Source organism: Oncorhynchus nerka, linkage group LG20 (assembly GCF_034236695.1).
Source record: "Oncorhynchus nerka isolate Pitt River linkage group LG20, Oner_Uvic_2.0, whole genome shotgun sequence".
Classification (NCBI taxonomy): domain Eukaryota; kingdom Metazoa; phylum Chordata; class Actinopteri; order Salmoniformes; family Salmonidae; genus Oncorhynchus; species Oncorhynchus nerka.
The window spans coordinates 85,021,230-85,047,863 of record NC_088415.1 but is presented as its reverse complement, the minus strand read 5'-3'; the positions used below and the strand labels follow the sequence as shown (position 1 = coordinate 85,047,863).

At 42.6% G+C, this 26,634-nt stretch overlaps 1 protein-coding gene across 1 annotated transcript in view; it reads right to left on the bottom strand.

The window, feature by feature from the left end:
• The window catches only part of LOC115101598 (potassium channel subfamily T member 2), a gene marked incomplete at its 5' end in the record, with an annotated part of 95,964 nt that overhangs the window by 31,448 nt on the left and 37,882 nt on the right, over positions 1–26,634 (bottom strand). Inside the window, 1 exon segment of the mRNA XM_065006091.1 lies at positions 16,906–16,920. Within this exon segment, the coding sequence (XP_064862163.1) occupies positions 16,906–16,920 (15 nt within the window).

Here is a 26,634-nt window from a genome sequence, read left to right as displayed (position 1 = left end):
TCTTACATCCTCTAAGGCTTACATCCTCTAAGGCTTACATCCTCTCTTTCATCCTCTAAGGCTTACATCCTCTCTTACATCCTCTAAGGCTTACATCCTCTCTTTCATCCTCTAAGGCTTACATCCTCTCTTTCATCCTCTAAGGTTTACATCCTCTAAGGTTTACATCCTCTAAGGCTTACATCCTCTAAGGCTTACATCCTCTCTTACATCCTCTAAGGCTTACATCCTCTAAGGCTTACATCCTCTAAGGCTTACATCCTCTCTTTCATCCTCTAAGGCTTATATCCTCTAAGCCTTACATACTCTAAGGCTTACATCCTCTAAGGCTTACATCCTCTCTTACATCCTCTAAGGCGTACATCCTCTAAGGCTTACATCCTCTCTTACATCCTCTAAGGCTTACATCCTCTCTTTCATCCTCTAAGGCGTACATCCTCTAAGGCTTACATCCTCTCTTACATCCTCTAAGGCTTACATCCTCTCTTACATCCTCTAAGGCTTACATCCTCTCTTACATCCTCTAAGGCTTACATCCTCTCTTACATCCTCTCTTTCATCCTCTAAGGCTTACATCCTCTCTTACATCCTCTAAGGCTTACATCCTCTCTTTCATCCTCTAAGGCTTACATCCTCTCTTACATCCTCTAAGGCTTACATCCTCTCTTACATCCTCTAAGGCTTACATCCTCTAAGGCTTACATCCTCTCTTACATCCTCTAAGGCGTACATCCTCTAAGGCTTACATCCTCTCTTACATCCTCTAAGGCTTACATCCTCTCTTTCATCCTCTAAGGCTTATATCCTCTCTTTCATCCTCTAAGGCTTACATCCTCTAAGGCTTACATCCTCTCTTACATCCTCTAAGGCGTACATCCTCTAAGGCTTACATCCTCTCTTACATCCTCTAAGGCTTACATCCTCTCTTACATCCTCTAAGGCTTACATCCTCTCTTACATCCTCTAAGGCTTACATCCTCTCTTACATCCTCTAAGGCGTACATCCTCTAAGGCTTACATCCTCTCTTACATCCTCTAAGGCTTACATCCTCTCTTTCATCCTCTAAGGCTTACATCCTCTCTTTCATCCTCTAAGGCTTACATCCTCTCTTTCATCCTCTAAGGCTTACATCCTCTAAGGCTTACATCCTCTAAGGCTTACATCCTCTAAGGCTTTTATCCTCTAAGGCTTACATCCTCTCTTTCCATCCTCTAAGGCTTACATCCTCTAAGGCTTACATCCTCTCCTCTAAGGCTTTCATCCTCTAAGGCTTTCATCCTCTCTTTCATCCTCTAAGGCTTACATCCTCTAAGGCTTTCATCCTCTAAGGCTTACATCCTCTAAGGCTTACATCCTCTAAGGCTTACATCCTCTAAGGCTTACATCCTCTAAGGCTTACATCCTCTCTTCCTCTAAGGTTTACATCCTCTAAGGTTTACATCCTCTCTTTCATCCTCTAAGGCTTACATCCTCTCTTTCATCCTCTAAGGTTTACATCCTCTAAGGCTTCTCTTTCATCCTCTAAGGCTTACATCCTCTAAGGCTTACATCCTCTCTTTCCATCCTCTAAGGCTTACATCCTCTCTTTCATCCTCTAAGGCTTACATCCTCTCTTACATCCTCTAAGGCGTACATCCTCTAAGGTTTACATCCTCTCTTTCATCCTCTAAGGCTTACATCCTCTCTTACATCCTCTAAGGTTTACATCCTCTAAGGCTTACATCCTCTCTTTCCATCCTCTAAGGCTTACATCCTCTAATCCTCTAAGGCTTACATCCTCCAAGGCTTACATCCTCTTTTACATCCTCTAAGGCTTACATCCTCTAAGGTTTACATCCTCTCTTTCATCCTCTAAGGCTTACATCCTCTCTTTCCATCCTCTAAGGCTTACATCCTCTAAGGCTTACATCCTCCTCCTCTAAGGCTTACATCCTCTCTTTCATCCTCTAAGGCTTACATCCTCTCTTTCATCCTCTAAGGTTTACATCCTCTCTTTCATCCTCTAAGGCTTACATCCTCTCTTTCATCCTCTAAGGCTTACATCCTCTAAGGCTTACATCCTCTCTTTCATCCTCTAAGGCTTACATACTCTAAGGCTTACATCCTCTAAGGCTTACATCCTCTAAGGTTTACAACCTCTCTTTCATCCTCTAAGGCTTACATACTCTAAGGCTTACATCCTCTAAGGCTTACATCCTCTAAGGCTTTTATCCTCTAAGGCTTACATCCTCTCTTTCATCGTCTAAGGCTTACATCCTCTCTTTCCATCCTCTAAGGCTTACATCCTCTAAGGCTTACATCCTCTAAGGCTTACATCCTCTCTTTCATCCTCTAAGGCTTACATCCTCTAAGGCTTTCATCCTCTCTTTACATCCTCTAAGGCTTACATCCTCTAAGGCTTACATCCTCTAAGGCTTACATCCTCTAAGGCTTTCATCCTCTCTTACATCCTCTAAGGTTTACATCCTCTAAGGCTTACATCCTCTCTTTCCATCCTCTAAGGCTTACATCCTCTCTTACATCCTCTAAGGCTTACATCCTCTAAGGCTTACATCCTCTCTTACATCCTCTAAGGCTTACATCCTCTAAGGCTTACATCCTCTCTTTCATCCTCTAAGGCTTACATCCTCTCTTACATCCTCTAAGGCTTACATCCTCTCTTTCATCCTCTAAGGCTTACATCCTCTCTTTCATCCTCTAAGGTTTACATCCTCTAAGGTTTACATCCTCTAAGGCTTACATCCTCTAAGGCTTACATCCTCTCTTACATCCTCTAAGGCTTACATCCTCTAAGGCTTACATCCTCTAAGGCTTACATCCTCTCTTTCATCCTCTAAGGCTTACATCCTCTAAGGCTTACATCCTCTAAGGCTTACATCCTCTCTTACATCTTACATCCTCTAAGGCTTACATCCTCTCTTACATCCTCTAAGGCTTACATCCTCTCTTACATCCTCTAAGGCTTACATCATCCCTCTAAGGCTTACATCCTCTCTTACATCCTCTAAGGCTTACATCCTCTCTTACATCCTCTAAGGCTTACATCCTCTCTTACATCCTCTCTTTCATCCTCTAAGGCTTACATCCTCTCTTACATCCTCTAAGGCTTACATCCTCATCCTCTAAGGCTTACATCCTCTCTTACATCCTCTAAGGCTTACATCCTCTCTTACATCCTCTAAGGCATCCTCTAAGGCTTACATCCTCTCTTACATCCTCTAAGGCTCTAAGGCTTACATCCTCTCTTTCATCCTCTAAGGCTTATATCCTCTCTTTCATCCTCTAAGGCTTACATCCTCTAAGGCTTACATCCTCTACATCCTCTAAGGCTTACATCCTCTAAGGCTTACATCCTCTCTTTCATCCTCTAAGGCTTACATCCTCTCTTACATCCTCTAAGGCTTACATCCTCTCTTACATCCTCTAAGGCTTACATCCTCTCTTACATCCTCTAAGGCGTACATCCTCTAAGGCTTACATCCTCTCTTACATCCTCTAAGGCTTACATCCTCTCTTTCATCCTCTAAGGCTTACATCCTCTCTTTCATCCTCTAAGGCTTACATCCTCTCTTACATCCTCTAAGGCTTACATCCTCTAAGGCTTACATCCTCTAAGGCTTACATCCTCTAAGGCTTTTATCCTCTAAGGCTTACATCCTCTCTTTCCATCCTCTAAGGCTCCTCTCTTTCATCCTCTAAGGCTTTCATCCTCTAAGGCTTTCATCCTCTAAAACCATCCTCTAATCCTCTGGCTTACATCCTCTAAGGCTTACATCCTCTAAGGCTTTACATCCTCTCTTTCATCCTCTAAGGCATCCTCTCTTACATCCTCTAAGGCTTACATCCTCTAAGGCTTTCATCCTCTAAGGCTTTCATCCTCTAAGGCTTACATCCTCTAAGGCTTACATCCTCTAAGGCTCCTCTCTTACATCCTCTAAGGCTTACATCCTCTAAGGCTTTCATCCTCTAAGGCTTACATCCTCTAAGGCTTACATCCTCTAAGGCTTTCATCCTCTAAGGCTTACATCCTCTAAGGCTTTCATCCTCTCTTTCCATCCTCTAAGGCTTAATCCTCTAAGGTTTACATCCTCTCTTTCATCCTCTAAGGCTTACATCCTCTCTTTCATCCTCTAAGGTTTACATCCTCTAAGGCTTACATCCTCTCTTTTCATCCTCTAAGGTTTACATCCTCTAAGGCTTACATCCTCTCTTTCCATCCTCTAAGGCTTACATCCTCTCTTTCCATCCTCTAAGGCTTTCATCCTCTCTTACATCCTCTAAGGCTTACATCCTCTAAGGTTTACATCCTCTCTTTCATCCTCTAAGGCTTACATCCTCTCTTACATCCTCTAAGGTTTACATCCTCTAAGGCTTACATCCTCTCTTTTTCATCCTCTAAGGCTTACATCCTCTCTTACATCCTCTAAGGCTTACATCCTCTAAGGCTTACATCCTCTCTTTACATCCTCTAAGGCTTACATCCTCTAAGGCTTTACATCCTCTATCCTCTAAGGCTTACATCCTCTCTTTCATCCTCTAAGGCTTACATCCTCTAAGGCTTACATCCTCTCTTACATCCTCTCCTCTAAGGCTTACATCCTCTAAGGCTTTCATCCTCTAAGGCTTACATCCTCTCTTTCATCCTCTAAGGTTTACATCCTCTCTTTCATCCTCTAAGGCTTACATCCTCTCTTTTCATCCTCTAAGGCTTACATCCTCTAAGGCTTACATCCTCTCTTTCATCCTCTAAGGCTTACATCCTCTAAGGCTTACATCCTTACATCCTCTAAGGTTTACATCCTCTCTTTCATCCTCTAAGGCTTACATCCTCTAAGGCTTACATCCTCTAAGGCTTACATCCTCTCTTTCATCCTCTAAGGCTTACATCCTCTAAGGTTTACATCTCTTTCATCCTCTAAGGCTTACATCCTCTAAGGTTTACATCCTCTCTTTCATCCTCTAAGGCTTACATCCTCTTTACATCCTCTAAGGCTTACATCCTCTCTTTCATCCTCTAAGGTTTACATCCTCTAAGGCTTACATCCTCTAAGGCTTACATCCTCTAATCCTCTAAGGCTTACATCCTCTCTTTCATCCTCTAAGGCTTACATCCTCTCTTCCTCTAAGGCATCCTCTAAGGCTTACATCCTCTCTTACATCCTCTCTTTCATCCTCTAAGGCTTACATCCTCTCTTACATCCTCTAAGGCTTACATCCTCTCTTTCATCCTCTAAGGCTTACATCCTCTCTTACATCCTCTAAGGCTTACATCCTCTCTTACATCCTCTAAGGCTTACATCCTCTCTTACATCCTCTAAGGCTTACATCCTCTAATCCTCTAAGCTTACATCCTCTCTTACATCCTCTAAGGCTTACATCCTCTAAGGCTTACATCCTCTCTTACATCCTCTAAGGCTTACATCCTCTCTTTCATCCTCTAAGGCTTATATCCTCTCTTTCATCCTCTAAGGCTTACATCCTCTAAGGCTTACATCCTCTCTTACATCCTCTAAGGCGTACATCCTCTAAGGCTTACATCCTCTCTTTCCATCCTCTAAGGCTTACATCCTCTCTTACATCCTCTAAGGCTTACATCCTCTAACATCCTCTAAGGCATCCTCTCTTACATCCTCTAAGGCCTCTACATCCTCTAAGGCTTACATCCTCTCTTTCATCCTCTAAGGCTTACATCCTCTCTTTCATCCTCTAAGGCTTACATCCTCTCTTACATCCTCTAAGGCTTACATCCTCTAAGGCTTACATCCTCTAAGGCTTACATCCTCTAAGGCTTTTATCCTCTAAGGCTTACATCCTCTCTTTCATCCTCTAAGGCTTACATCCTCTAAGGCTTTCATCCTCTAAGGCTTTCATCCTCTAAGGCTTACATCCTCTAAGGCTTACATCCTCTCTATCCTCTAAGGCTTACATCCTCTCTTTCATCCTCTTTTACATCCTCTCTCCTCTAAGGCTTACATCCTCTAAGGCTTACATCCTCTAAGGTTTACATCCTCTAAGGCTTACATCCTCTACATCCTCTAAGGTTTACATCCTCTAAGGCCTCTAAGGCTTACATCCTCTCTTTCATCCTCTAAGGCTTACATCCTCTAAGGCTTACATCCTCTAAGGCTTTCATCCTCTAAGGCTTACATCCTCTCTTTCATCCTCTAACATCCTCTACATCCTCTAAGGTTTACATCCTCTCTTTCATCCTCTAAGGTTTACATCCTCTAAGGCTTACATCCTCTCTTTCATCCTCTAAGGCTTACATCCTCTCTTTCCATCCTCTAAGGCTTTCATCCTCTTACATCCTCTAAGGCTTACATCCTCTAAGGTTTACATCCTCTCTTTCATCCTCTAAGGCTTACATCCTCTCTTACATCCTCTAAGGTTTACATCCTCTAAGGCTTACATCCTTCTTTCATCCTCTAAAGGCTTACATCCTCTAAGGCTTTTCATCCTCTTTTACATCCTCTAAGGCTTACATCCTCTCTTTCATCCTCTAAGGCTTACATCCTCTAAGGCTTACCTCTAAGGCTTACATCCTCTAAGGCTTACATCCTCTCTTACATCCTCTAAGGCTCCCTACATCCTCTAAGGCTTACCCTCTCTTACATCCTCTAAGGCTTACATCCTCTCTTTCATCCTCTAGGGCTTACATCCTCTAAGGCTTACATCCTCTCTTACATCCTCTAAGGCTTACATCCTCTCTTACATCCTCTAAGGCTTACATCCTCTCTTACATCCTCTAAGGCTTACATCCTCTCTTACATCCTCTCTTTCATCCTCTAAGGCTTACATCCTCTCTTACATCCTCTAAGGCTTACATCCTCTCTTTCATCCTCTAAGGCTTACATCCTCTCTTACATCCTCTAAGGCTTACATCCTCTCTTACATCCTCTAAGGCTTACATCCTCTAAGGCTTACATCCTCTCTTACATCCTCTAAGGCTTACATCCTCTAAGGCTTACATCCTCTCTTACATCCTCTAAGGCTTACATCCTCTCTTTCATCCTCTAAGGCTTATATCCTCTCTTTCATCCTCTAAGGCTTACATCCTCTAAGGCTTACATCCTCTCTTACATCCTCTAAGGCTTACATCCTCTAAGGCTTACATCCTCTCTTACATCCTCTAAGGCTTACATCCTCTCTTACATCCTCTAAGGCTTACATCCTCTCTTACATCCTCTAAGGCTTACATCCTCTCTTACATCCTCTAAGGCTTACATCCTCTAAGGCTTACATCCTCTCTTACATCCTCTAAGGCTTACATCCTCTCTTTCATCCTCTAAGGCTTACATCCTCTCTTTCATCCTCTAAGGCTTACATCCTCTCTTACATCCTCTAAGGCTTACATCCTCTAAGGCTTACATCCTCTAAGGCTTACATCCTCTAAGGCTTTTATCCTCTAAGGCTTACATCCTCTCTTTCCATCCTCTAAGGCTTACATCCTCTAAGGCTTACATCCTCTAAGGCTTACATCCTCTAAGGCTTTCATCCTCTAAGGCTTACATCCTCTAAGGCTTACATCCTCTAAGGCTTATACATCCTCTAAGGCTTACATCCTCTCTTTCATCCTCTAAGGTTTACATCCTCTCTTACATCCTCTAAGGCTTACATCCTCTAAGGCTTTCATCCTCTAAGGTTTACATCCTCTAAGGCTTACATCCTCTAAGGCTTACATCCTCTAAGGTTTACATCCTCTCTTACATCCTCTAAGGCTTACATCCTCTAAGGCTTTCATCCTCTAAGGCTTACATCCTCTAAGGCTTACATCCTCTAAGGCTTTCATCCTCTAAGGCTTACATCCTCTAAGGCTTTCATCCTCTCTTACATCCTCTAAGGCTTACATCCTCTAAGGTTTACATCCTCTCTTTCATCCTCTAAGGCTTACATCCTCTCTTTCATCCTCTAAGGTTTACATCCTCTAAGGCTTACATCCTCTCTTACATCCTCTAATCCTCTAAGGCTTACATCCTCTAAGGCTTACATCCTCTCTTTCATCCTCTAAGGCTTACATCCTCTCTTTCCATCCTCTAAGGCTTACATCCTCTAAGGCTTACATCCTCTAAGGCTTTTATCCTCTAAGGTTTACATCCTCTCTTTCATCCTCTAAGGCTTACATCCTCTCTTACATCCTCTAAGGCTTACATCCTCTAAGGCTTACATCCTCTCTTTCCATCCTCTAAGGCTTACATCCTCTAAGGCTTACATCCTCTAAGGCTTACATCCTCTCTTTCATCCTCTAAGGTTTACATCCTCTCTTACATCCTCTATCCTCTAAGCTTACATCCTCTAAGGCTTTCATCCTCTAAGGTTTACATCCTCTAAGGCTTACATCCTCTAAGGCTTACATCCTCTAAGGTTTACATCCTCTCTTCATCCTCTAAGGCTTACATCCTCTAAGGCTTTCATCCTCTAAGGCTTACATCCTCTAAGGCTTACATCCTCTAAGGCTTTCATCCTCTCTTACATCCTCTAAGGCTTACATCCTCTCTTACATCCTCTAAGGCTTACATCCTCTAAGGCTTACATCCTCTCTTTCATCCTCTAAGGCTTACATCCTCTAAGGCTTACATCCTCTTTTCATCCTCTAAGGTTTACATCCTCTAAGGCTTACATCCTCTCTTTCCATCCTCTAAGGCTTACATCCTCTCTTTCCATCCTCTAAGGCTTACATCCTCTCTTACATCCTCTAAGGCTTACATCCTCTAAGGTTTACATCCTCTCTTTCATCCTCTAAGGCTTACATCCTCTCTTACATCCTCTAAGGTTTACATCCTCTAAGGCTTACATCCTCTCTTTCCATCCTCTAAGGCTTATATCCTCTCTTACATCCTCTAAGGTTTACATCCTCTAAGGCTTACATCCTCTCTTTCATCCTCTAAGGCTTACATCCTCTAAGGCTTACATCCTCTAAGGCTTACATCCTCTCTTTCATCCTCTAAGGCTTATATCCTCTAAGGCTTACATACTCTAAGGCTTACATCCTCTAAGGCTTACATCCTCTCTTACATCCTCTAAGGCTTACATCCTCTAAGGCTTACATCCTCTAAGGCTTACATCCTCTAAGGCTTACATCCTCTCTTTCATCCTCTAAGGCTTACATCCTCTAAGGCTTACATCCTCTCTTACATCCTCTAAGGCTTACATCCTCTCTTACATCCTCTAAGGCTTACATCCTCTCTTTCATCCTCTAAGGCTTACATCCTCTCTTTACATCCTCTCTTTCATCCTCTAAGGCTTACATCCTCTCTTACATCCTCTAAGGCTTACATCCTCTCTTTCATCCTCTAAGGCTTACATCCTCTCTTACATCCTCTAAGGCTTACATCCTCTCTTACATCCTCTAAGGCTTACATCCTCTAAGGCTTACATCCTCTCTTTCATCCTCTAAGGCTTACATCCTCTAAGGCTTACATCCTCTCTTACATCCTCTAAGGCTTACATCCTCTCTTTCATCCTCTAAGGCTTATATCCTCTCTTTCATCCTCTAAGGCTTACATCCTCTAAGGCATCCTCTAAGGCTTACATCCTCTCTTACATCCTCTATCCTCTAGGCTTACATCCTCTCTTACATCCTCTAAGGCTTACATCCTCTCTTACATCCTCTAAGGCTTACATCCTCTCCTTACATCCTCTAAGGCTTACATCCTCTCTTACATCCTCTAAGGCTTACATCCTCTTTCATCCTCTAAGGCTTACATCCTCTCTTTCATCCTCTAAGGCTTACATCCTCTCTTACATCCTCTAAGGCTTACATCCTCTAAGGCTTACATCCTCTAAGGCTTACATCCTCTAAGGCTTTTATCCTCTAAGGCTTACATCCTCTCTTTCCATCCTCTAAGGCTTACATCCTCTAAGGCTTACATCCTCTAAGGCTTTCATCCTCTAAGGCTTTCATCCTCTAAGGCTTACATCCTCTAAGGCTTACATCCTCTAAGGCTTTCATCCTCTAAGGCTTACATCCTCTCTTTCATCCTCTAAGGTTTACATCCTCTCTTACATCCTCTAAGGCTTACATCCTCTAAGGCTTTCATCCTCTAAGGCTTACATCCTCTAAGGCTTACATCCTCTAAGGCTTACATCCTCTAAGGTTTACATCCTCTCATCCTCTAAGGCTTACATCCTCTAAGGCTTTCATCCTCTAAGGCTTACATCCTCTAAGGCTTACATCCTCTAAGGCTTTCATCCTCTAAGGCTTACATCCTCTAAGGCTTTCATCCTCTCTTACATCCTCTAAGGCGCACATCCTCTAAGGTTTACATCCTCTCTTTCATCCTCTAAGGCTTACATCCTCTCTTTCATCCTCTAAGGTTTACATCCTCTAAGGCTTACATCCTCTCTTTCATCCTCTAAGGTTTACATCCTCTAAGGCTTACATCCTCTCTTTCCATCCTCTAAGGCTTACATCCTCTCTTTCCATCCTCTAAGGCTTTCATCCTCTCTTACATCCTCTAAGGCGTACATCCTCTAAGGTTTACATCCTCTCTTTCATCCTCTAAGGCTTACATCCTCTCTTACATCCTCTAAGGCTTACATCCTCTCTTACATCCTCTAAGGTTTACATCCTCCAAGGCTTACATCCTCTCTTTCCATCCTCTAAGGCTTACATCCTCTAAGGTTTACATCCTCTCTTTCATCCTCTAAGGCTTACATCCTCTCTTTCATCCTCTAAGGCTTACATCCTCTAAGGCTTACATCCTCTCTTTCATCCTCTAAGGCTTACATCCTCTAAGGCTTACATCCTCTCTTACATCCTCTAAGGCGTACATCCTCTAAGGCTTACATCCTCTCATACATCCTCTAAGGCTTACATCCTCTCTTTCATCCTCTAAGGCTTACATCCTCTCATCCTCTAAGGCTTACATCCTCTAAGGCTTACATCCTCTCCTCTAAGGCGTCATCCTCTAAGGCTTACATCCTCTCTTTCATCCTCTAACATCCTCTACATCCTCTAGGCTTACATCCTCTAAGGCTTACATCCTCTCTTTCATCCTCTAAGGCTTACATCCTCTAAGGCTTACATCCTCTCTTTCATCCTCTAAGGCTTACCTCTCTCCCTCTAAGGCTTACATCCTCTAAGGCTTACATCCTCTAAGGCTTACATCCTCTCTTTCATCCTCTAAGGCTTACATCCTCTAATCCTCTAAGGCTTACATCCTCTAAGGCTTTCATCCTCTATCCCTCTAAGGCTTACATCCTCTAAGGCTTACATCCTCTCTTTCATCCTCTAAGGTTTACATCCTCTAAGGCTTACATCCTCTAAGGCTTTCATCCTCTAAGGTTTACATCCTCTAAGGCTTACATCCTCTAAGGCTTACATCCTCTAAGGTTTACATCCTCTCTTACATCCTCTAAGGCTTACATCCTCTAAGGCTTTCATCCTCTAAGGCTTACATCCTCTAAGGCTTACATCCTCTAAGGCTTTCATCCCTCTAAGGCTTTCATCCTCTCTTACATCCTCTAAGGCGTACATCCTCTAAGGTTTACATCCTCTCTTTCATCCTCTAAGGCTTACATCCTCTCTTTCCTCTATCCCTCTAAGGTTTACATCCTCTATCCTCTAAGGCTTACATCCTCTCTTTCATCCTCTAAGGTTTACATCCTCTAAGGCTTACATCCTCTCTTTCCATCCTCTAAGGCTTACATCCTCTCTTTCCATCCTCTAAGGCTTTCATCCTCTCTTACATCCTCTAAGGCGTACATCCTCTAAGGTTTACATCCTCTCTTTCATCCTCTAAGGCTTACATCCTCTCTTACATCCTCTAAGGTTTACATCCTCTAAGGCTTACATCCTCTCTTTCCATCCTCTAAGGCTTATATCCTCTCTTACATCCTCTAAGGTTTACATCCTCTAAGGCTTACATCCTCTCTTTCCATCCTCTAAGGCTTACATCCTCTAAGGCTTACATCCTCTAAGGCTTACATCCTCTCTTTCATCCTCTAAGGCTTATATCCTCTAAGCCTTACATACTCTAAGGCTTACATCCTCTAAGGCTTACATCCTCTCTTACATCCTCTAAGGCGTACATCCTCTAAGGCTTACATCCTCTCTTACATCCTCTAAGGCTTACATCCTCTCTTTCATCCTCTAAGGCGTACATCCTCTAAGGCTTACATCCTCTCTTACATCCTCTAAGGCTTACATCCTCTCTTACATCCTCTAAGGCTTACATCCTCTCTTACATCCTCTAAGGCTTACATCCTCTCTTACATCCTCTCTTTCATCCTCTAAGGCTTACATCCTCTCTTACATCCTCTAAGGCTTACATCCTCTCTTTCATCCTCTAAGGCTTACATCCTCTCTTACATCCTCTAAGGCTTACATCCTCTCTTACATCCTCTAAGGCTTACATCCTCTAAGGCTTACATCCTCTCTTACATCCTCTAAGGCGTACATCCTCTAAGGCTTACATCCTCTCTTACATCCTCTAAGGCTTACATCCTCTCTTTCATCCTCTAAGGCTTATATCCTCTCTTTCATCCTCTAAGGCTTACATCCTCTAAGGCTTACATCCTCTCTTACATCCTCTAAGGCGTACATCCTCTAAGGCTTACATCCTCTAAGGCTTACATCCTCTCTTACATCCTCTAAGGCTTACATCCTCTCTTACATCCTCTAAGGCTTACATCCTCTCTTCCTCTAAGGCATCCTCTAAGGCTTACATCCTCTCTACATCCTCTAAGGCTTACATCCTCTCTTTCATCCTCTAAGGCTTACATCCTCTCTTTCATCCTCTAAGGCTTACATCCTCTCTTACATCCTCTAAGGCTTACATCCTCTAAGGCTTACATCCTCTAAGGCTTACATCCTCTAAGGCTTTTATCCTCTAAGGCTTACATCCTCTCTTTCCATCCTCTAAGGCTTACATCCTCTAAGGCTTACATCCTCTAAGGCTTACATCCTCTAAGGCTTTCATCCTCTAAGGCTTACATCCTCTAAGGCTTACATCCTCTAAGGCGTACATCCTCTAAGGCTTACATCCTCTCTTTCATCCTCTAAGGTTTACATCCTCTCTTACATCCTCTAAGGCTTACATCCTCTAAGGCTTTCATCCTCTAAGGTTTACATCCTCTAAGGCTTACATCCTCTAAGGCTTACATCCTCTAAGGTTTACATCCTCTCTTACATCCTCTAAGGCTTACATCCTCTAAGGCTTTCATCCTCTAAGGCTTACATCCTCTAAGGCTTACATCCTCTAAGGCTTTCATCCTCTAAGGCTTACATCCTCTAAGGCTTTCATCCTCTCTTACATCCTCTAAGGCGCACATCCTCTAAGGTTTACATCCTCTCTTTCATCCTCTAAGGCTTACATCCTCTCTTTCATCCTCTAAGGCTTACATCCTCTCTTTCATCCTCTAAGGCTTACATCCTCTCTTACATCCTCTAAGGCTTACATCCTCTAAGGCTTACATCCTCTAAGGCTTACATCCTCTAAGGCTTTTATCCTCTAAGGCTTACATCCTCTCTTTCCATCCTCTAAGGCTTACATCCTCTAAGGCTTACATCCTCTAAGGCTTACATCCTCTAAGGCTTACATCCTCTAAGGCTTACATCCTCTAAGGCGTACATCCTCTAAGGCTTACATCCTCTCTTTCATCCTCTAAGGTTTACATCCTCTCTTACATCCTCTAAGGCTTACATCCTCTAAGGCTTTCATCCTCTAAGGTTTACATCCTCTAAGGCTTACATCCTCTAAGGCTTACATCCTCTAAGGTTTACATCCTCTCTTACATCCTCTAAGGCTTACATCCTCTAAGGCTTTCATCCTCTAAGGCTTACATCCTCTAAGGCTTACATCCTCTAAGGCTTTCATCCTCTAAGGCTTACATCCTCTAAGGCTTTCATCCTCTCTTACATCCTCTAAGGCGTACATCCTCTAAGGTTTACATCCTCTCTTTCATCCTCTAAGGCTTACATCCTCTCTTTCATCCTCTAAGGTTTACATCCTCTAAGGCTTACATCCTCTCTTTCATCCTCTAAGGTTTACATCCTCTAAGGCTTACATCCTCTCTTTCCATCCTCTAAGGCTTACATCCTCTCTTTCCATCCTCTAAGGCTTTCATCCTCTCTTACATCCTCTAAGGCGTACATCCTCTAAGGTTTACATCCTCTCTTTCATCCTCTAAGGCTTACATCCTCTCTTACATCCTCTAAGGTTTACATCCTCTAAGGCTTACATCCTCTCTTTCCATCCTCTAAGGCTTATATCCTCTCTTACATCCTCTAAGGTTTACATCCTCTAAGGCTTACATCCTCTCTTTCCATCCTCTAAGGCTTACATCCTCTAAGGCTTACATCCTCTAAGGCTTACATCCTCTCTTTCATCCTCTAAGGCTTATATCCTCTAAGCCTTACATACTCTAAGGCTTACATCCTCTAAGGCTTACATCCTCTCTTACATCCTCTAAGGCGTACATCCTCTAAGGCTTACATCCTCTCTTACATCCTCTAAGGCTTACATCCTCTCTTTTTCATCCTCTAAGGCGTACATCCTCTAAGGCTTACATCCTCTCTTACATCCTCTAAGGCTTACATCCTCTCTTACATCCTCTAAGGCTTACATCCTCTCTTACATCCTCTAAGGCTTACATCCTCTCTTTCATCCTCTAAGGCTTACATCCTCTCTTACATCCTCTCTTTCATCCTCTAAGGCTTACATCCTCTCTTACATCCTCTAAGGCTTACATCCTCTCTTTCATCCTCTAAGGCTTACATCCTCTCTTACATCCTCTAAGGCTTACATCCTCTCTTACATCCTCTAAGGCTTACATCCTCTAAGGCTTACATCCTCTTTACATCCTCTATATGCGTACATCCTCTAAGGCTTACATCCTCTCTTACATCCTCTAAGGCTTACATCCTCTCTTTCATCCTCTAAGGCTTATATCCTCTCTTTCATCCTCTAAGGCTTACATCCTCTAAGGCTTACATCCTCTCTTACATCCTCTAAGGCGTACATCCTCTAAGGCTTACATCCTCTCTTACATCCTCTAAGGCTTACATCCTCTCTTACATCCTCTAAGGCTTACATCCTCTCTTACATCCTCTAAGGCTTACATCCTCTCTTACATCCTCTAAGGCGTACATCCTCTAAGGCTTACATCCTCTCTTACATCCTCTAAGGCTTACATCCTCTCTTTCATCCTCTAAGGCTTACATCCTCTCTTTCATCCTCTAAGGCTTACATCCTCTCTTTCCATCCTCTAAGGCTTACATCCTCTAAGGCTTACATCCTCTAAGGCTTACATCCTCTAAGGCTTTCATCCTCTAAGGCTTTCATCCTCTAAGGCTTACATCCTCTAAGGCTTACATCCTCTAAGGCGTACATCCTCTAAGGCTTACATCCTCTCTTTCATCCTCTAAGGTTTACATCCTCTCTTACATCCTCTAAGGCTTACATCCTCTAAGGCTTTCATCCTCTAAGGTTTACATCCTCTAAGGCTTACATCCTCTAAGGCTTACATCCTCTAAGGTTTACATCCTCTCTTACATCCTCTAAGGCTTACATCCTCTAAGGCTTTCATCCTCTAAGGCTTACATCCTCTAAGGCTTACATCCTCTAAGGCTTTCATCCTCTAAGGCTTACATCCTCTAAGGCTTTCATCCTCTCTTACATCCTCTAAGGCGCACATCCTCTAAGGTTTACATCCTCTCTTTCATCCTCTAAGGCTTACATCCTCTCTTTCATCCTCTAAGGTTTACATCCTCTAAGGCTTACATCCTCTCTTTCATCCTCTAAGGTTTACATCCTCTAAGGCTTACATCATCTCTTTCCATCCTCTAAGGCTTACATCCTCTCTTTCCATCCTCTAAGGCTTTCATCCTCTCTTACATCCTCTAAGGCGTACATCCTCTAAGGTTTACATCCTCTCTTTCATCCTCTAAGGCTTACATCCTCTCTTACATCCTCTAAGGTTTACATCCTCTAAGGCTTACATCCTCTCTTTCCATCCTCTAAGGCTTACATCCTCTCTTACATCCTCTAAGGTTTACATCCTCCAAGGCTTACATCCTCTCTTTCCATCCTCTAAGGCTTACATCCTCTAAGGTTTACATCCTCTCTTTCATCCTCTAAGGCTTACATCCTCTCTTTCCATCCTCTAAGGCTTACATCCTCTCTTTCATCCTCTAAGGCTTACATCCTCTCTTTCATCCTCTAAGGCTTACATCCTCTCTTTCATCCTCTAAGGTTTACATCCTCTCTTTCATTCTCTAAGGCTTACATCCTCTCTTTCATCCTCTAAGGCTTACATCCTCTAAGGCTTACATCCTCTCTTTCATCCTCTAAGGCTTACATCCTCTAAGGCTTACATCCTCTAAGGTTTACAACCTCTCTTTCATCCTCTAAGGCTTACATACTCTAAGGCTTACATCCTCTAAGGCTTACATCCTCTCTTTCATCCTCTAAGGCTTACATACTCTAAGGTTTACAACCTCTCTTTCATCCTCTAAGGCTTACATCCTCTAAGGTTTACAACCTCTCTTTCATCCTCTAAGGCTTACATACTCTAAGGCTTACATCCTCTAAGGTTTACATCCTCTCTTTCATCCTCTAAGGTTTACATCCTCTAAGGCTTACATCCTCTAAGGCACATATGTCAGAGTCAAGGCCCGCGGGCCACATCCGGCCCGCAAGAAGGTTTTTTACGGCCCCTGGGATGATCTTGATTTATTATTAGAACCGGCCCGCAGCAAGCCGGCAGCCCGCAGATCTTTTACACGCACCAATACTACATTTCCCACAATGCAAAGGTGACGCACCGAGCAGTAGGCTGCTTCATTTCAATATTTATTGGCACAGCAGTCGTCAGCATCACAGTAAAATTAACTTTCAGATACCCATCAAAAATGGCAAAACGGAAGGTTTTAGAGGATGTAAGCCTCTAAAAAAATCAGCTACAAGACGAGGGCCGGACTGTTCGAATGTTCATTGAAAAATTTTTAAATGACGCATATAGTCTAGTGAACCTAATTGAACCTACTGAAAACCTAACAAATATATTACAATATGATCAGATAAATAAAGCAATATTTTCTTATGGCTCTGTCAGTAATCTTTAATTTTCAACAGACACAAAAGACAAATTTCCTTTATATAAATATCCCCATAACATGAACATTAAATGAAAGAAACCGGTATTCAAGGCACCATCAGTAGACTATATTTTCTATTTTAGCAAAAGTGGGCTAAATTTACTTCAAAGAAAAAACAATAATAGCAATTTTCTATCATCCACTCAACTGAAATATTTTTAAAATATAATTGGATTGAAATACAAAAAAATAAAGTGCAAAAATCTATTAATCAAAAACAACACTTTGTTTAAGGAGAAGTAACATGCAGTGAAAACAAATATTAAATTTTAACTTTTAAACTTGAACTGAGTAAAAACTCTAAATATGTGATTGCACAGTAATGTTCACTTGTTTGAGGTTGAGGGTGATACTTGGTGGTGTCCCATCTTTTCCACAAGTTCATCAATGTTCGGGGTAAGGCTCTGAGCTGAAGAAATCCTCAGAATTGAGTGGAGGTGTTCAGCAGTAAGTCGACTTCTGTGTGATGTTTTGTTCAGGTTCATCAAAGAAAACAGTTGTTCACACAGGTATGTGCTGCCAAACATAGACAACGTTTGAGCAGCCTGGATGCGCAGCTGGGGCATTGTGCCGGGAGGAAACGGGCGAACTCCGCAGCACCCACTGCCGCATATTTTGCCCTCAGTGCATCATTGCATTGGAGGTCAATCAACTCCATTTGGAGGTTTGGTGGTGAGCTTTCCACGTCAACAGCAAATGGGTTACCGAGCAGTTCCAACCTGCTTTTTTGTGCTTCAAAGTCAGCAAATCGGCGTCGAAAGTCAGCGGCAAGCATACCTATTTTATCAGCCAACTGTGTGCTCGGGAACGCACTGGTAGAGAGCTTCTCTTTCATGGTCTGGCAGCTGGGAAAGTGGCTCAAATTTTCTTTCCGCATCTGCGTCTCCCACAGAGTCAGTTTGGTTTTAAATGCCTTCACTGTACTGTACATATCAGAGATGACACGATCCCGACCCTGCAGCTGCAAGTTTATTGCATTCAGATGACTCGTAATGTCACACAGAAAAGCCATTTCACACAGAAACATTTCGTCTCGGAGTTGTGTTGTGTCTTTCCCTTTGCTGTCCAAGAACAGACAAATCTCCTCACGAAGCTCGAAACATCTTTGAAGCACCTTTCCCTGGCTTAGCCATCGCACCTCTGTGTGATAAGGCAAATCACCATGCTCCGTTTCTAACTCCGTCAGAAATGCCTTGAACTGGCGGTGATTCAAACCTTTGGCTCTGATAAAGTTAACTGTGCGCGTGATGATGCTCATTACATGCTCCATTTTCAAGGCTTTACCGCACAACGCTTCCTGGTGTATGATACAATGATAAGCTGTCAGCTCACCTGTCGCGTTTTCCTCTTGCATCTTTTCCCGTATCTTCGCCACCAGTCCGCTCCTGTGTCCACACATCGCAGGTGCTCCGTCGGTTGTCAAACCCACGAGTTTTTCCCAAGGCAGCTCCATCTCATTTACACATCTTGACACCTCTTCATACAAATCATGCCCCGTAGTTGTGCCATGCATAGGACGTAAAGCCAAAAACTCCTCTGTCACGCTTAGGTTGGAGTCCACTCCGCGGATGAAAATTGACAACTGGGCAATGTCAGAAATGTCGGTGCTCTCATCCACAGCCAAGGAATATGCAATAAAATCTTTTCCCTTTTTCACAAGCTGCTCTTTTAGATTGATGGACAACTGGTCTACTCTCTCGGCAATGGTGTTTCTGCTCAGACTCACATTTAAAAAGAGTTGCCTTTTTTCTGGGCAAACTTCGTCACAAACTTTAATCATGCAGTTTTTGATGAAATCCCCCTCCGTAAATGGCCGGGCTGATTTAGCGATCTCTTCTGCCAAAATAAAACTGGCCTTGACAGCAGCCTGGCCTTGTGATTTGGCTTTTTTGAACAGAGCCTGTCGAGATTTGAGGCCTCGTTTTAATTCCTAAATTCCTAAACCTTAGAGGATGAAAGAGAGTATGTAAGCCTTAGAGGATGAAAGAGAGGATGTAAGCCTTAGAGTATGTAAGCCTTAGAGGATGTAAGAGAGTATGTAAGCCTTAGAGGATGTTTACATCCTCTCTTACATCCTCTAAGGCTTACATACTCTAAGGCTTACATCCCCTCTTTCATCCTCTAAGGCTTTCATCCTCTAAGGCTTACATCCTCTAAGGCTTACATACTCTAAGGCTTACATCCTCTCTTTCATCCTCTAAGGTTTACATCCTCTCTTTCATCCTCTAAGGCTTACATACTCTAAGGCTTACATCCTCTCTTACATCCTCTAAGGCTTACATCCTCTAAGGCTTACATCCTCTAAGGCTTACATCCTCTAAGGCTTACATACTCTAAGGCTTACATCCTCTCTTACATCCTCTAAGGCTTACATCCCCTAAGGCTTACATCCTCTCTTTCATCCTCTAAGGTTTACATCCTCTCTTTCATCCTCTAAGGTTTACATCCTCTAAGGCTTACATCCTCTCTTTCATCCTCTAAGGTTTACATCCTCTCTTTCATCCTCTAAGGTTTACATCCTCTCTTTCATCCTCTAAGGCTTACATCCTCTAAGGTTTACATCCTCTCTTTCATCCTCTAAGGTTTACATCCTCTCTTTCATCCTCTAAGGCTTACATCCTCTAAGGTTTACATCCTCTCTTTCATCCTCTAAGGTTTACATCCTCTCTTTCATCCTCTAAGGCTTACATCCTCTAAGGTTTACATCCTCTCTTTCATCCTCTAAGGCTTACATCCTCTAAGGCTTACATCCTCTAAGGTTTACATCCTCTCTTTCATCCTCTAAGGTTTACATCCTCTCTTTCATCCTCTAAGGCTTACATCCTCTAAGGTTTACATCCTATCTTTCATCCTCTAAGGTTTACATCCTCTCTTTCATCCTCTAAGGCTTACATCCTCTCTTTCATCCTCTAAGGTTTACATCCTCTAAGGTTTACATCCTCTCTTACATCCTCTAAGGCTTACATACTCTAAGGCTTACATCCTCTAAGGCTTACATCCTCTAAGGCTTACATACTCTAAGGCTTACATCCTCTAAGGCTTACATCCTCTAAGGCTTACATACTCTAAGGCTTACATACTCTAAGGCTTACATCCTCTAAGGCTTACATACTCTAAGGCTTACATCCTCTAAGGCTTACATACTCTAAGGCTTACATCCTCTCTTTCATCCTCTAAGGCTTTCATCCTCTAAGGCTTACATACTCTAAGGCTTACATCCTCTAAGGCTTACATCCTCTCTTTCATCCTCTAAGGTTTACATCCTCTAAGGCTTACATCCTCTCTTACATACTCTCTTTCATCCTCTAAGGCTTACATCCTCTCTTTCATCCTCTAAGGTTTACATCCTCTCTTACATCCTCTAAGGCTTACATACTCTAAGGCTTACATACTCTAAGGCTTACATCCTCTAAGGCTTACATACTCTCTTACATCCTCTAAGGCTTTCATCCTCTAAGGCTTACATACTCTAAGGCTTACATCCTCTAAGGCTTACATACTCTCTTACATCCTCTAAGGCTTACATACTCTAAGGCTTACATCCTCTCTTTCATCCTCTAAGGCTTACATACTCTCTTTCATCCTCTAAGGTTTACATCCTCTCTTTCATCCTCTAAGGTTTACATCCTCTCTTACATCCTCTAAGGCTTACATCCTCTCTTTCATCCTCTAAGGCTTACATCCTCTCTTTCATCCTCTAAGGCTTACATCCTCTCTTTCATCCTCTAAGGCTTACATCCTCTCTTTCATCCTCTAAGGTTTACATCCTCTAAGGTTTACATCCTCTCTTACATCCTCTAAGGCTTACATACTCTAAGGCTTACATCCCCTCTTTCATCCTCTAAGGCTTTCATCCTCTAAGGCTTACATCCTCTAAGGCTTACATACTCTAAGGCTTACATCCTCTCTTTCATCCTCTAAGGTTTACATCCTCTCTTTCATCCTCTAAGGCTTACATACTCTAAGGCTTACATCCTCTCTTACATCCTCTAAGGCTTACATCCTCTAAGGCTTACATCCTCTAAGGCTTACATCCTCTAAGGCTTACATCCTCTAAGGCTTACATACTCTAAGGCTTACATCCTCTCTTACATCCTCTAAGGCTTACATCCTCTAAGGCTTACATCCTCTCTTTCATCCTCTAAGGCTTACATCCTCTCTTTCCATCCTCTAAGGCTTACATCCTCTAAGGCTTACATCCTCTAAGGCTTACATCCTCTCTTTCATCCTCTAAGGCTTACATCCTCTAAGGCTTACATCCTCTAAGGCTTACATCCTCTAAGGCTTTCATCCTCTAAGGCTTACATCCTCTAAGGCTTACATCCTCTAAGGCTTACATCCTCTAAGGCTTTCATCCTCTCTTACATCCTCTAAGGTTTACATCCTCTAAGGCTTACATCCTCTCTTTCCATCCTCTAAGGCTTACATCCTCTAAGGCTTACATCCTCTCTTTCATCCTCTAAGGCTTACATCCTCTAAGGCTTACATCCTCTAAGGCTTACATCCTCTAAGGCTTTCATCCTCTAAGGCTTACATCCTCTAAGGCTTACATCCTCTAAGGCTTACATCCTCTAAGGCTTTCATCCTCTCTTACATCCTCTAAGGTTTACATCCTCTAAGGCTTACATCCTCTCTTTCCATCCTCTAAGGCTTACATCCTCTCTTACATCCTCTAAGGCTTACATCCTCTAAGGCTTACATCCTCTAAGGCTTACATACTCTAAGGCTTACATCCTCTCTTTCATCCTCTAAGGTTTACATCCTCTCTTTCATCCTCTAAGGCTTACATACTCTAAGGCTTACATCCTCTCTTACATCCTCTAAGGCTTACATCCTCTAAGGCTTACATCCTCTCTTTCATCCTCTAAGGCTTACATCCTCTCTTTCCATCCTCTAAGGCTTACATCCTCTAAGGCTTACATCCTCTAAGGCTTACATCCTCTCTTTCATCCTCTAAGGCTTACATCCTCTAAGGCTTACATCCTCTAAGGCTTACATCCTCTAAGGCTTTCATCCTCTAAGGCTTACATCCTCTAAGGCTTACATCCTCTAAGGCTTACATCCTCTAAGGCTTACATCCTCTAAGGCTTTCATCCTCTCTTACATCCTCTAAGGTTTACATCCTCTCTTTCATCCTCTAAGGCTTACATCCTCTAAGGTTTACATCCTCTCTTTCATCCTCTAAGGTTTACATCCTCTCTTTCATCCTCTAAGGCTTACATCCTCTAAGGTTTACATCCTCTCTTTCATCCTCTAAGGCTTACATCCTCTAAGGCTTACATCCTCTAAGGTTTACATCCTCTCTTTCATCCTCTAAGGTTTACATCCTCTCTTTCATCCTCTAAGGCTTACATCCTCTAAGGTTTACATCCTATCTTTCATCCTCTAAGGTTTACATCCTCTCTTTCATCCTCTAAGGCTTACATCCTCTCTTTCATCCTCTAAGGTTTACATCCTCTAAGGTTTACATCCTCTCTTACATCCTCTAAGGCTTACATACTCTAAGGCTTACATCCTCTAAGGCTTACATCCTCTAAGGCTTACATACTCTAAGGCTTACATCCTCTAAGGCTTACATCCTCTAAGGCTTACATACTCTAAGGCTTACATACTCTAAGGCTTACATCCTCTAAGGCTTACATACTCTAAGGCTTACATCCTCTAAGGCTTACATACTCTAAGGCTTACATCCTCTCTTTCATCCTCTAAGGCTTTCATCCTCTAAGGCTTACATACTCTAAGGCTTACATCCTCTAAGGCTTACATCCTCTCTTTCATCCTCTAAGGTTTACATCCTCTAAGGCTTACATCCTCTCTTACATACTCTCTTTCATCCTCTAAGGCTTACATCCTCTCTTTCATCCTCTAAGGTTTACATCCTCTCTTACATCCTCTAAGGCTTACATACTCTAAGGCTTACATACTCTAAGGCTTACATCCTCTAAGGCTTACATACTCTCTTACATCCTCTAAGGCTTTCATCCTCTAAGGCTTACATACTCTAAGGCTTACATCCTCTAAGGCTTACATACTCTCTTACATCCTCTAAGGCTTACATACTCTAAGGCTTACATCCTCTCTTTCATCCTCTAAGGCTTACATACTCTCTTTCATCCTCTAAGGTTTACATCCTCTCTTTCATCCTCTAAGGTTTACATCCTCTCTTACATCCTCTAAGGCTTACATCCTCTCTTTCATCCTCTAAGGCTTACATCCTCTCTTTCATCCTCTAAGGCTTACATCCTCTCTTTCATCCTCTAAGGCTTACATCCTCTCTTTCATCCTCTAAGGTTTACATCCTCTAAGGTTTACATCCTCTCTTACATCCTCTAAGGCTTACATACTCTAAGGCTTACATCCCCTCTTTCATCCTCTAAGGCTTTCATCCTCTAAGGCTTACATCCTCTAAGGCTTACATACTCTAAGGCTTACATCCTCTCTTTCATCCTCTAAGGTTTACATCCTCTCTTTCATCCTCTAAGGCTTACATACTCTAAGGCTTACATCCTCTCTTACATCCTCTAAGGCTTACATCCTCTAAGGCTTACATCCTCTAAGGCTTACATCCTCTAAGGCTTACATCCTCTAAGGCTTACATACTCTAAGGCTTACATCCTCTCTTACATCCTCTAAGGCTTACATCCTCTAAGGCTTACATCCTCTCTTTCATCCTCTAAGGCTTACATCCTCTCTTTCCATCCTCTAAGGCTTACATCCTCTAAGGCTTACATCCTCTAAAGCTTACATCCTCTCTTTCATCCTCTAAGGCTTACATCCTCTAAGGCTTACATCCTCTAAGGCTTACATCCTCTAAGGCTTTCATCCTCTAAGGCTTACATCCTCTAAGGCTTACATCCTCTAAGGCTTACATCCTCTAAGGCTTTCATCCTCTCTTACATCCTCTAAGGTTTACATCCTCTAAGGCTTACATCCTCTCTTTCCATCCTCTAAGGCTTACATCCTCTAAGGCTTACATCCTCTCTTTCATCCTCTAAGGCTTACATCCTCTAAGGCTTACATCCTCTAAGGCTTACATCCTCTAAGGCTTTCATCCTCTAAGGCTTACATCCTCTAAGGCTTACATCCTCTAAGGCTTACATCCTCTAAGGCTTTCATCCTCTCTTACATCCTCTAAGGTTTACATCCTCTAAGGCTTACATCCTCTCTTTCCATCCTCTAAGGCTTACATCCTCTCTTACATCCTCTAAGGCTTACATCCTCTAAGGCTTACATCCTCTAAGGCTTACATACTCTAAGGCTTACATCCTCTCTTCATCCTCTAAGGTTTACATCCTCTCTTTCATCCTCTAAGGCTTACATACTCTAAGGCTTACATCCTCTCTTACATCCTCTAAGGCTTACATCCTCTAAGGCTTACATCCTCTAAGGCTTACATCCATCCTCTTTTCATCCTCTAAGGCTTACATCCTCTAAGGCTTACATCCTCTAAGGCTTACATCCTCTAAGGCTTACATCCTCTCTTTTTCATCCTCTAAGGCTTACATCCTCTAAGGCTTACATCCTCTAAGGCTTACATCCTCTCTTACATCCTCTAAGGCTTACATCCTCTAAGGCTTACATCCTCTAAGGCTTACATCCTCTAAGGCTTACATCCTCTCTTTTCATCCTCTAAGGCTCCTACATCCTCTAAGGCTTACATCCTCTATCCTCTAAGGCTTACATCCTCTAAGGCCTTTCATCCTCTAAGGCTTACATCCTCTAAGGCTTACATCCTCTAAGGTTTCCATCCTCTAAGGCTTACATCCTCTTTCCATCCTCTAAGGCTTACATCCTCTAAGGCTTACATCCTCTCTTACATCCTCTAAGGCTTACATCCTCTAAGGCTTACATCCTCTAAGGTTTACATCCTCTAAGGCTTACATCCTCTCTTTCCATCCTCTAAGGCTTACATCCTCTCTTACATCCTCTAAGGCTTACATCCTCTAAGGCTTACATCCTCTCTTACATCCTCTAAGGCTTACATCCTCTAAGGCTTACATCCTCTCTTTCATCCTCTAAGGCTTACATCCTCTCTTACATCCTCTATCCCTCTAAGGCTTACATCCTCTCTTTCATCCTCTAAGGCTTACATCCTCTATCCTCTTACATCCTCTAAGGTTTACATCCTCTAAGGTTTACTTATCCTCTAAAGGCTTACATCCTCTTTCATCCTCTAAGGCTTACATCCTCTCTTACATCCTCTAAGGCTTACATCCTCTAAGGCTTACATCCTCTCTTTTACATCCTCTAAGGCTTACATCCTCTTTCCATCCTCTAAGGCTTACATCCTCTAAGGTTTACATCCTCTAAGGTTTACATCCTCTCTTTCCATCCTCTAAGGCTTACATCCTCTTACATCCTCTAAGGCTTACATCCTCTCTTTCATCCTCTAAGGCTTACATCCTCTAAGGCTTACATCCTCTAAGGCTTACATCCTCTAAGGCTTACATCCTCTCTTACATCCTCTAAGGCTTACATCCTCTAAGGCTTACATCCTCTAAGGCTTACATCCTCTCTTTCATCCTCTAAGGCTTACATCCTCTCTTACATCCTCTAAGGCTTACATCCTCTAATCCTCTAAGGCTTACATCCTCTCTTACATCCTCTAAGGCTTACATCCTCTAGGCTTACATCCTCTAAGGCTTACATCCTCTCTTTCATCCTCTAAGGCTTACATCCTCTCTTTCATCCTCTAAGGTTTATCCTCTAACATCCTCTCATCCTCTACATCCTCTAAGGCTTACATCTTTTCATCCTCTAAGGCTCCTACAGGCTTACATCCTCTTTACATCCTCTAAGGCTTACATCCTCTCTTTCATCCTCTAAGGCTTATATCCTCTAAGGCTTACATCCTCTAAGGCTTACATCCTCTAAGGCTTACATCCTCTAACATCCTCTAAGGCTTACATCCTCTCTTTCATCCTCTAAGGCTTACATCCTCTAAGGCTTACATCCTCTAAGGCTTACTTTCATCCTCTATCCTCTAAGGCTTACATCCTCTCTTTCATCCTCTAAGGCTTACATCCTCTCTTTCATCCTCTAAGGCTTACATCCTCTCTTACATCCTCTAAGGCTTACATCCTCTCTTTCATCCTCTAAGGCTTACATCCTCTAAGGCTTACATCCTCTAAGGTTTACATCCTCTAAGGTTTACATCCTCTCTTTCCATCCATCCTCTAAGGCTTACATCCTCTAAGGCTTACATCCTCTTACATCCTCTAAGGCTTACATCCTCTCTTTCATCCTCCTCTAAGGCTTACATCCTCTAAGGCTTACATCCTCTTTCATCCTCTAAGGCTTACATCCTCTTACATCCTCTAAGGCTTACATCCTCTTTCATCCTCTAAGGCTTACATCCTCTTTACATCCTCTAAGGCTTACATCCTCTAAGGTTTACATCCTCTAAGGCTTACATCCTCTAAGGCTTACATCCTCTAAGGCTTACATCCTCTAAGGCTTACATCCTCTAAGGCTTTCATCCTCTAAGGCTTACATCCTCTAAGGCTTACATCCTCTAAGGCTTACATCCTCTAAG